We start from the raw sequence: 12,178 nt of genomic DNA, 5'->3' as shown, positions 1-12,178 counted from the left end.
GACAATTGGACTTTCTTAGGTTCCACCCTCTCCCCCCACCACCACCACCCCCATCGAAAATATTTGGCTTCTCATCCAAGAAGCTTCTTCACTTCAGAACTGGAATTTCTTGGATGAGGAACAGAACATTTTCAAAACCAAAAAAGGCCAGTTGCCTTTTGGAAATGGACCTTTGGGACAACCATGACCTGAGTGATTGAGAATCTCCATAGATGATATTGAGCCCAAGATGTAGTAGAATAGAATTCCTTATGGGTCAAGTGTGATTGGACACACGAGGAATTTGTCTCTGGACCACAAGCTCTCAGTGTACATGCAAACAAGAAAGTGATAGGACATAGATCACAGATTATAGTTACAATCATTAATCGTACGATACAACCACAGTTCTGAATAATTGTCTGAAGCTGACTCCTGGCCGGCTGAAACTGAAACACAGGAGGTCCTCGGCTTATGACCCCAAAAATTTCTGTTATCAAGCGAAGCAGTTGCTAAGTGAGTTTTGCCCCATTTTACGACCTTTCTTGCCGCAGTTGTTAAGTGACTCACTGCAGCTGTTAAGTTAGTAACCAGGTTGTTAAGTGAATCTGGCTTACCCTTTTTGTTTTGTCAGAAGGTTGCAAAAGGGGGATCGCGTGACACACACCCCGCCCCCCCCCCAGGATACTGCAACAGTCGTAAGTATGAACCAGTTGCCCAGCTTCTGAATTTTGATCACGTGAGCATGGGGATGCTGCAAAGGCTGTAACTAAGACCTAAGATGGCGGCGCCTGGAATGGCTGCGGCTGCATTGGCTCTTGAAGGCGAATAGTTTTTAAGGGCTAGTATAGGCCACATGATCAGGAAGATTTTAATGTGTTTGAGCAACATGGTAGAACTAAGGTAACATACGACATACGACCAACAAACTTTGCTGGCCTGGCGAGTTTCTAGTTGTTTTGGAACTGTTGGTGAGACCGTTAAAAGTCGTTGACACTGTTTGAATTTGTTCTACCAGCAGCAAGATCTGACTGCTGGCCCAGTGATGGATTCTATTGCAAATCAGGGCTGTTTCCAGAGGAGGCAGAGGAGGAGAGGACCTGGAGCTTATGGAGTGAAGGAACTGGATGAGGCTGTCGGCAGGCCCAGAGGAAGAGAGAGAGGCTTTTGGAGGAGTTGGTGGCGGCAGCAGCAGCGTGCTCCAGGGGCGAAAAGAAGCAAGGCCTCTTTAAGGAAAAGATGGAAGAGTCAGGATCAGAAAAAGGAAAGAAGGCGAGGTTGTCAGAATACAAGCTAACTTGAGGGCTAATCCACATGGAGCCCCATTTCCATCTGTCCTGTTTGCCATCGTTCACTCCCTAGAGACTAAAATGGTCAATGTGAAATTTGAGCGGGCCACGATTCTACAAGGAGTATATATTGGAGGTGGTGACCCTTTGAGAGCTGTATGCAACGAAATTTCATTTTGATGTATGCCGATTGGTGAACATTCAAAGTGACAATAAAGTTATCATCATCATCATCATCATCAACTGTGAAAAATGGTCATTAGGTCGCTATTTTTCAGTGCCGTTGTAACTTTGAATGGTCACGAAAGGAATTGTTGTAAGTTGAGGACTCCCTTTACAAACTTCCTCTGGGCAGTGGCTCAGTTCTGAAGGCTCTCCTGGATCCATCGCTCCAGAGATAACCCCAGCGTTCTCCGAGCAAGTAAGGCCGTCACCCCAGTGCCCTAAAACATAATCCAACTGAAATGCAAAGCTCTCGCCAGCTGATGTCCTGACTGCAAATATGGAGGAACGTATTTAGTGTCTCATGCTCATCCTTCAGCTTCCCCAGGACATCCAGAGTGAGAGAATCACCCTTTCTAGCAATGACCTCTTCTTTCAGTTGAGACATCCATACTTCCTGTGGTGGTTAACGCCACAGCTGGAGAGGTTACAAAATGCCTCAAGAGAGTCACCTTCAACATCTACAGCAAAAGGACTTGGAAAACGGGACGGAGACTAGAAATGAGAAGAGTCTCAAGGTCATGGCTGATCTCCAGTCAAATCCAAGGCTGGAGGGATTTTTAAGTGGCATTATGAGGGATGTAGCTTCAAGGGCCAGAAATAAATTCTTCTTGCTTGGTTCTGCACTGAAGTTTGATTTGGAGTATCTTAAGGGGAAGATCAGTAGAAACAGTTCAACAGATGGCATGAAGAAGGTCAAAAAATAAAGTAAGTGAGAAAAGATTGGGAAGTCCTGGGGTGGTCGGCCTTCTCCAGGCCCTTGATGGAAGGAAGGCACACAGATGCCCCCAAAAAGAGACAGGAGGGTAAATTTCAGCTGAATTAGGAGAAACATTTTAGTGCAGGGGGTCCTCAACCTTGGCAACTTTAAGACTTGTGGACTTCAACTCCCAGAATTCCTCAGCCAGCGTGCCTGGCTGAGGAATTCTGGGAGTTGAAGTCCACCTGCCATAAAAGGGCCCAGTTTGAAGACCCCTGCCTTAATGAATGGAAATGGCTTTGAAGTTGGGGTTGAATTAACTAAGACAGTGGATCGATGCGGAGTCTTAGATATTGGTAGCTGGCCTTTCTTTGTATCAGAAGCGCCTTCAAATTCTAGACACACGTTAAACACTGAGCATGTAAAATAAGTCTAAAATAGGTCATTAGAAATACAGCACATGTAAATAGGATTATAACTAAATGACATTTCCAGTAAGCAAAGCTGGCTGAGGAATTCTGGAAGTTGAAGTCCACAAGTCTTAAAGTTGCCAAGGTTGAGGACCTCTGTTTTAGTGGATCTAATCAACCATCCTATTCTCTCATTAAAACTCTTCGGGCAGAAATTTGACAAGCACTGTGGGAGGTTGGTTTGGTATGTACAAACCTTTGACTGGTTCTGTTTCTTTCTCTGATATGAACCGGTTCCAAATGAAGAAGCAATCAAGTCTACCAAAGCATCATATGGATCCAGAAACAGAAACAGCCCTATCTCTCTTTTTTTTCCCTCAGTGCTGTTATCAAACAGACAATGCAAATTGCATTTTAAAGATTCTTACCAGAGATTCACTTGCACATTGGAAGACATAGCAAGCATACTGGCTTATTCCAGGTTCAGCAGATTCTCGACATATAAATCCAAAATGATCGATGTGCTTTATGCCCTAGAGGGAAAGAAATGGAAAAATGAAACCTATCACCAACATTTATTTCAAGCAAATTAAAGAAGCAGTGATTAAAGCCATTCCTCTGTCCAGTTGTGCCTGACTCCTCTCGGGCACGGTGTACATCTCCGTTTCCTAGCCGAGGGAGCCAGCATTGTCCAAAGACTTTTCTGTGGTCATGTGGCCGGCATATACAGCGAGGTGCACAGACTGCTGTTACCTTCCCACTCAAGTGGTACCTATTTATCTACTTGCATTTGTATGCTTTCAAACTGCTAGGCTGGCAGGAGCTGGGGCAGGAACGGGAGCTCACCCAATCACATGGCACCTGGGTCTCGAACTGCCAACCTCTCGGTCAACAAGCACAGAATTTAACTGCCCCCATTAAAGCCACTTACGAGAATATACCGGTAATCAGATCCCTTTTTTATAATTTCATGAGTTCTTGTGTATTGTGGAGCACAGAGGATGTTAGAGAAGAGGCAATGGCAGAGTAGGCACAGGTGGGAGGCCTCCCTTACCACAACCACAAAAGACTTCCAGGAGAGATGTAAATTCCCAGCCCCACACATTCCTCTCTAGCAGTCTTTGCAAGTCAGAAAGCCCTTTGTTTCCTCCATGTAACAGTCTTCCACCTGGTGTGGGATATTATTAAATACACGTTTGGAGATGTCTATGGAGATTCTTAAGTCATTCAGGCCATAGTTGCCCCAAAGATGCTTTTCCACAAGGCAACTGGACTTCCCTGTTTTTCTTTTAGGATGTTTCGCTTCTCATCCAAGCAGCTTTTTGGATTTATACTCCTTGAAGACAGTTCGTTATTTGCATTCTTTTAGAGGCGTTAGTGCTACCTAGAGGCTTATCTGTGTTTTCAGGGTCACCTGATCAGTGCAAATGAGTGTGGAGCCTTCTTGGGACTGCAGAAAGGACTGTGTTGTAGACTAGAGATAGATGATGTCGTATCCCTCCCCCTCCGTTGAGAGAGGGCTGTTCAATTTTGACATGGATGGCCTCTTCGACCCCTTTTTTCAAACCAGCGGTCCTCTCTGTCCAAAACGTGGACTTTGCTGTCTTTGAAAGAGCGTCTTTTGTCTTTTAAATGCAGATGGACTGCTGAATCTTATCCTGCTGGGTTTGTTGTGCCATGTGTTGATGAAGAGGTTGTTTTGTTTCCCCAATGTACAGATCTGCACATGGCTCACTGCATTAGACTGCATATAACCACAGTGCTCAGTTTGTGTCTGGGTGTTTTATCCTTTGGGTGGACAGAAAGTCCAGTTGCCTTGTGAAAAAGAATGTTTGGGACACATGACCGGAGAGTAACCCAATTTAAGAAATTAATTCCATTCATGAAAGGAGAGCTACCGCTTTGCCTTAGCTCCACACATTTTGAGAGTGCTCCCACCCTCCCACCACTCAAAGGCTTCAGCTTGGGGAAAAATGTGCCTCTTTCCCCCCCCCCCCCGCAGTCCATAAATTCGGAGTAGACCTGCCCAGTGCTTCCTTCATCAGCCTGGTCTAAAGGCTCTGTGGCCCAGCATAACTGCTTAGTCGGTCCTCTGCTCGGAAGGCCCTGTGAGATGCCAGAACAACACACATCCCTTGTTTATTGTTCTCCAGAGAACAAGGAAGCATAGAAGGGGCCTTTCATGAGCCATGATCGCTGCTTTTAGTGTTTACACTGCCTGTCAACTTGCACAGATTTTACAAATGAAGCTTCCTGTTTAAAATCAAACCAGTGCAGTGCACTTCCCCCGCCTGAAACCCGTTTGAAGTTGTGCTGCTATTTCAGTCCGCAAAAAACCAGAAGAGACTTAAGATGCGCATATACTTTAGGAACTCTGAATCTGGCCACAAAGAACTCTGCCTGGTCATCCAGGAGAAAACAGTTGGCCCAGACCAGGTATGGAGATTTAGTGTGAAAGGTCAACTTTCTTCTACATTACAACCTTCCAGAATCGGTTGGTTACAAGTCCCATCCTTCTGACTAGCATGAATTGTTGGGTTCAGCTTGAAGCTCTCACTGGGAGCCGTAACTAAGCAGATCTGAAGAAAACCAGACTGGGGACGGATTTCCTCAAGAAAGGGGAGAAGGCATCTCACCTGTTTGCTGGCTTGGGAAGGAGTCTTTGGTGCTTGGCCCCCCAGTCAAGCTCAGGAAATCAGGAGTCCAGGCAGATCAAATGAATATAGCTTTATTGTACAGGTGGTCCTCGATTTACAAAAAAAATCCTTTAGTGAACATTCAAAGTTCCAATGGCGCTGAAAAAAGTGGCCTATGACTGTTTTTTCACGCTTAGGAGCCAAGGTTATATGACCAAAATTCAGACGCTTGTCAGCTGACTTATATTTCTGACTATTGCAATGCCCCAGGGCAGGGGTAGGCAACCTTGGCTCTTTTATGACTCGTGGACTTCAACTCCCAGAATTCCTGAGCCAGCCATGCTGAGGTGAAAGGGAGAGGTTTCCAAGCTGAGCCATGCTGGCTCAGGAATTCTTGGAGTTGAAGTCCACAAGTCATAAAAGAGCCAAGGTTGCCTACCCCTGCCCCATGGTCATGTCATTGATCACCTTTTGTGACAAAGTCAATGGGGGAAGCCAGATTTACTTAACTGTGTTACTAACTGAACAAGTGCAATGATTCACTTAACAACTGTGGCAGGAATGGCTGTAAAATGGAGCAAAATTCACTTTACCAATGTTTCTCTTAGCAATGGAAATTTCGGGATCAGTTGTCGTCGTTACATCGAGGACCACCTGTAGGCTATGCTTTTACAAGAATCTGAACTGCTAACGGTCAAAGCAAATGGGAAGTAGATAGGAGCCGAGAGAATTCAAGGTGGGCTGGACTTAGATCTTTTGCCGGTGCAAAGGAATTTGAGACTGATGATGTCTTTGACTCCTCCCTCAGCCTGGTCATCTCCTGAAACCCCTTTTGTCAACATAATCCTCATCTTGGTGATTATCTAGGAGGTACAATTCCCAAATGTGTCCCTGCCTATTCTCCCAAAATTGGGATTCCTGTTTTTCATAAAAGGCTAGATTTGCCAGCAGGGGCCAAATCCCACAGCTAAAAGAAGAAAACAAGGAGGGGAAGAAAAAAAAAACCCAATCTAAGGTCACCTAGCCTCCTCACATGATGACATGATAACTTTATTGTCACTTTGAATGTACACCAATCGGCATACATCAAAATGAAATTTCACTGCATACAGCTCTCCAAGGGTCACCACCTCCGATATATACTCCTTGTTCGTGGCCCACTCAAATTTCATTGTCCATTTTAGTCTCTAGGGAGTGAACGATGGCACACAGGACAGATGGAAATGGGGCTCCATGTGGATTAGCCCTCAAGTTAGCTTGTATTCTGACAACCTCACCTTCTTTCCTTTTTCTGACCCATTCACTGGGTCTTCAAAATGTAGGGCTGTTCGAAACCTGTCCGCTCTCTTCCTCCAAGCTGGGATTTTAATTGTGCTTCTTACCTGAGAACACGAGGAGATGTCTTTGAAGTTCTTCTCCAACACAACGGATTTGGTGTCTGGACTGATGAGGTTAATTTCAAAGCGACCCACCTGGGAAGAGAAAACACGTCAAAGCAGGAGGTGATGCATAATATCTTGGACAAAATCCGCTCTGAAAATCCTGGGCCCGGCTCCGAAATATTTCCTCACGTAGCTTATTAAAGGCATGTAAAAGGGAAGCTTCCCAAACAGTTGTTCTGCCAAGAATGAGGCGGAGATGCTGCTGCCAAGGGCCTGCTTGACTAACCCTCTACAAAATGAGAGAGGCTGGCAAAGACTCTCTTCCAGACCCTGGCTTCAGTTTCAAAGACCGGGAGCTGCATGTGGATCTTCCACACTGCTTCCATTTTTCTCTCATCTTATTTATTTATTTTTTATTTTAATTCCATTTATATCCCGCCCTTCTCCGAAGACTCAGGGCGGCTTACAAGCTTAGCAGTAGCCTTCATTCTATGTATATGCCTGCTTATTAGGGCTTTCACACACACACACCCAAGCGGCATTATTACAAAGTCAGCTTAATTGCCCCCAACAATCTGGGTCCTCATTTTACCTACCTCGGAAGGATGGAAGTCTGAGTCAACCTTGAGCCTGGTGGGATGCAGACCTGCACTAATTGCAGGCAGCTGGTGTTACTTAAGGAGGCATTAGCCCACTGCTCCACCAAGGCTCCAGCTTAGCATTCATTTCTTGGTAAAAGTTAACCGAGATCAGCTTCTGCCCTCCACCAAAACACAAAACAATCCATCAATCAGGCTGCCAAATGTTCATCGCTGTGGGCCTCTCCAGAGCATAAGAGCCCCTTTGCTTAATTCCTTACATGCTCAAGGGTAATTGTAACACCTTCTTCCATTGATCACTGATCAGAGATGGAGACCAAGAGCTCTCTCTTTTCACCAACTGCCAAGGCTGGGCTATAAAAACACAAGTCTGGACTCTTTTCTGTCCCTCTCTCCTCTGCGTTCTTGGGTTTACCTCACAACAATTGCAATTTCAGCCTATTCTTGAAGAGCTGGAGATTTTTTTAAGTCAGAACAATTTGCTTCTAGAAATTCTCTTCACATCTTTACTCTTCAACACCCCTAAAGATACACCCCCCCACACACCCCACAGGACATGTATGTTATAACACCCCTTATTCTGACTCTCAAAATCTCTTCGGTCCTGTAGGAATGACCTGGTTGCGGTCATTACAAAATTTCAACTGGCAAAATTCAAACTCTTTAAAAAGAAAACAAAAACAAATGAAATCTGTGACAAATCAAAAGTCCTCCCAGCCAACCAACCAACCAGATCTTCTACGAAAGACCTCCCAAATGGCACCCACCAGTTCGCAACTATTGAAATATCAAAGCGCTACAGCGCTTTTCAATTTTAACCGAATGGATATCAAATCGCGTTTTGCAAGAGCATCGAATCATCCAGACCAAGCATGAACCCAACAGGAGTGTCCATCCCCGCCGGGTCCATGAAAAATGGCCCCCATACCTGAAACAACATTGTCCTGTTTTTTTCAGAGTCTGAGGGCTGAACGTGGCTCGGGGCGCTGGCATGGCGCCTTCGGGACGAAGGCTTGGAGTTATTCTCCTGAGCTCTCCTCTGCAGGCTGGCAACGCTGCTGCAGCGAGAACGGAATTCCAGATGTTCCTCCATTCCTGAGTCCTCCAGGATCCGCTCTGGGAAAGAGGTCCGGCCGCTGGCCAAACTGGCCAGGTTGGTCTGGCTGCCCACGATGAACATCCCCTGGGTGCCTCCACTGGAGCCCTCCATTTCCTGAAATGGACTGTCCAAGGGGGAAGCGGGTTCATCTTCCCAAGTCATGAGGTCCACGCTGGACTCTGTGTTGCTGTGCTCGCTGAGCAGCTTCAGGCGCTGACGTTCGTGCAGGTGGAACTTCTCGATGCAGTCGTCGATGAGGGAGGAGGGGGCCTTTTTGTGGGCCACCGTCACCTTCCCACAATAGAGGACCTCAAATTTTTGGGAGTTGTAGAAGGCATCTTCATTTTCTTTATTGGGCTTCACGTCTTCTTTGAAGGCTGCTTTGGAAGCCTGCCTTATACTACTGATAACATCTGGAACCTTGAGAAGAAAGCAAAAGGGAAGAGAGAGAAAAAATAACATCATGAAGGATGCTTAAAGTGCAGTGAAAACACAGAGGACAAGTGAGGCAATTCCCACATGTGTTACAACAATGCCCAGAACTAGTTTGTGGTCTCTGAATTCAAAAGAGTGTGGAGAAATCAGAGCAATTTTCAACTCAAGGTAACCTTGACCTGCCCAGCCTTCTCTGACGGAACCACAATATTTGATTCCTTTGTTCCAGAGATGCTTTTGCAAAAGGCAACTGGATTTTCCTTGCTTTCTCCTTTAAGACATTTTACTTCTCATCCAAGGAGCTTCTTCAGTTCCGACAGAACTGAAGAAACCTCTTGCATGAGTCAGTACTAAAGAAGCTTCTTGGATGAGAAATGAAACGCCTTCAAGGAAAAAAACAAAGTCCAGTTGCCTTTTGAAAAAAAGCATCTTTGGTTTGGACAATGAAGGAAAATTGACAGACAGACAAGATTTACAAGAACAAGGTATTGATCTAGCGTGGTGGCCATATCTGCAAATTCAAACGAGAGATGAAAAAGATGTTAAAACAATGGGATTTTATAAAGAACAGACAGAATTTGATCAGATACTGCTAAAAAGAGACGAAAAGTTAAGAAAATCTATAGATTTCTGTTAAATTTAAAGATGGAGGAAGAACAAGTAAAAGAAACAATGATAACATGGGCAAAGCTTTGGATATAATATACCGGTAGAATTAGAAGACTGGCAAAAGTTATGGGAAAGAAATATTAAATTAACTAAAGCGGTGGCATATAAAGAAAACTTATATAAAATGTTTTACAGATGGCATATGACACCAGTGAGATTAGCAAAAATGTTTAAAAATAATTCAAACTGTTGAAAATGCAAACAAAGACCAGGTACTTGTTATCATATCTGGTGGACTTGCCCCAAAGCAAAAAGATTTTGGGTTAAAATACATTTATGGTTGGAGAAAATAACTAAAAACAAATAGACTTTAAGCCAGAATTATTTTTCTTAGGAATAATAGGAGCAAATTATGAGAAAGATTGCAGGTATTTAATACTACACGTACTAACGGCAGCAAGAATTGTATTTGCCCAACATTTGGAAAAATGAAAATTTACCAGCTGAAGAAGTTTTAATTAAGAAAATTTTAGCTTGTGCAGAAATAATAATAATAATAGTAATAGTAATAATAATAATGATGATGATGATGATGATGATGATGATGATGATGATAGGGACTTTGGAGGTCATCTAGTCCAAACCCCTGCCCAGGCAGGAAATGGATATATTGACTTTAAAGATAAAAGAGAAAAAAGACTCAGTGTATTTTAGAGCATGGGATAATTTCTATCAATGGTTAGAAAAATGAGTTAGAGAGAAAGGAATGTGATATGTAATTTTGAATATATACTAGCAAGAAGAAGGCTATTGAGCAATTAACATATTGTTTATGATAATTAACAATTATCTATTACTGTTTGTTAAGCATGTGAATCCAGACATTAAGCTGTTTGCTAAATATTGAGAATGTTATTTGGAAAAAAACCAACCCTAACCCTAACCCTAACCCTAACCCAAATCCCAACCCCAACCCCAACCCCACCTTATAAAAACTAATAAAATCTATACGAAAAAGCGTCTTTGGGACAACCGTGACCTGGATGACTGAAAATCTCCATGAGCATTTGATTCCTTTCTCCTCAATATATTATATTTGGCTTTTTCCCAAGCACAATGGTATTTCTCCTTGTTTCTCTATAGGAGTAGGAAGCTCTATGGAGACTAGAGGCACAGTGAAAAACAAGCATAATAAATAAATATTAACATTCCAAACTCTTGACATTAATTGCAGATTGAATTGGAAAGCCAACCCCATACTTTGAAGTAATGCATATAATTAATACGTAAAGACCTGCAACATTTTAAGGAAAATTTTGCATTTCCTATATGTGTGGCAAACGAATGGATAAAGTTTCTGCTTCAGCAAAACATCAAAACCAAGAGGCAGACGTTTGAGCTACCGCTGAAATTCCATTTCCTTTTACCAAAAATACCAAAACAAACCCTGGAAAAAGTAAATACAAGAAGAACCCAACTGTCTATCCTTCCAGTCACGCTAGATCAGCATTGCAAACATGTAACGCTGGCTTTTTAAGATACAAACGAGAGAGGGAGGGCTTAAAACTTGGAAGCTCTTCAAGGGACAAGATTATGCAAGGCAAAAAAACTCTCTCTTGCAGTGGAAAAAGAAGTGAAAGCTTTCTGGTCTGGAGTTGGTTTGTTTTGAACAAGACAACAACGGCCAGCAAAAAAAAAAAAAGATATTTCCAGATATCGTTAGGTCTAAAGCCAACGTCGTAAATATTTCATTTGAGCCTGCATCCATTTGGGAACAAAAAGATACAACCCAACCACCACCACACACACATATTTACGTAAAGTCTATGCAAAGTTGACAGCTTATTTGTAACTCAATTCCACTTCTAAACAGGACACTTTTATTATACTTTTGTCCAAACAATAACCTGAAAGAGCCACGTAGCCAAGTTAAGTCCAGTTGCCTTGTAAAAAAAAAAAGCATCTTTGGGACAACGATGACCTGGGTGGACTGAGAATCTCCACAGATATTTTAGAATGGTGTTTTTCCTACCCATTCTTGAAACAACCCTGGGAGATACTTGAGGCTGCAGCTGACCAAGCCAAGGTGATTCAATGACCTTGATGGTCAAGTGAGAACACAGATTTCTGTCTTCCTGCTCACTGTAGGAAGAGATGCCTTACCGTAATCCAGTAGTTTTTCAACCTTGACAACTTTAATATGTGTGGACTTCAATTCCCAGACAATATGTTACCTCGGGAATTCTGAGATATGAAGTCCACACCTTTTAAAGATAAGCTTGAAAAGCAGGTGTCTCATCAGAATAAATGTTCCTGTATTCCTGAGTTTTGTCTTTCTCTCTTATTATACAGCACACTACAGTATAATTGAGGCCTTTGAGCTATGGTGCTGGAGAAGATTCCTGCCAGTCCCCTGGACTGCAAGGCGATCAAACCGGTCAGTCCTAGAGGAGATCAACCCTGACTGCTCTTTAGAAGGCCAGATCCTGAAGTTGAAACTCAAATACTTTGGCCACCTAACGAGAAGGAAGGACTCACTGGAGAAGAGCCTAATGCTGGGAAAGGTTGAGGGCAAGAGAAGAAGGGGATGACAGAGAATGAGGTGGCTGGATGGAGTCACTGAAGCAGTAGGCGTGAGCTTCAATGGATTCCAGAAGATGGTAGAGGACAGGAAGACCTGGAGGAACGTTGTCCACGGGGTGATGAGGGGTTGGACACGACTTCGCAACTAACAACAATAGTATAATCATTACGCCTGTATCTACAGGAGGCAAAGGATAGGTAGTCCATGACTCACAACGGTTTGCTTAGTGATGAT

General features: G+C 43.5%; 1 protein-coding gene across 2 annotated transcripts in view; it reads right to left on the bottom strand.

Moving 5' to 3' along the window:
• The window catches only part of TBC1D4 (TBC1 domain family member 4), a 98,455-nt gene that overhangs the window by 49,278 nt on the left and 36,999 nt on the right, over nt 1-12,178 (bottom strand). For both annotated transcript variants that reach the window (XM_083362293.1, XM_083362294.1), the window contains exons 2-4: nt 8,146-8,736; nt 6,619-6,708; nt 3,029-3,133 (exon numbers count right to left, since the gene is read on the bottom strand). In XM_083362293.1, coding sequence (XP_083218419.1) covers nt 3,029-3,133; nt 6,619-6,708; nt 8,146-8,736 — 786 coding nt within the window. The remainder of the gene's footprint in view (nt 1-3,028; nt 3,134-6,618; nt 6,709-8,145; nt 8,737-12,178) is intronic.

The sequence above is a fragment of the Vipera ursinii genome, assembly GCF_947247035.1.
Source record: "Vipera ursinii genome assembly, chromosome: 4".
Lineage (NCBI taxonomy): Eukaryota > Metazoa > Chordata > Lepidosauria > Squamata > Viperidae > Vipera > Vipera ursinii.
The sequence above is the reverse complement of the archived record's forward strand: the minus strand, read 5'-3'. Positions and strand labels throughout refer to the sequence as shown.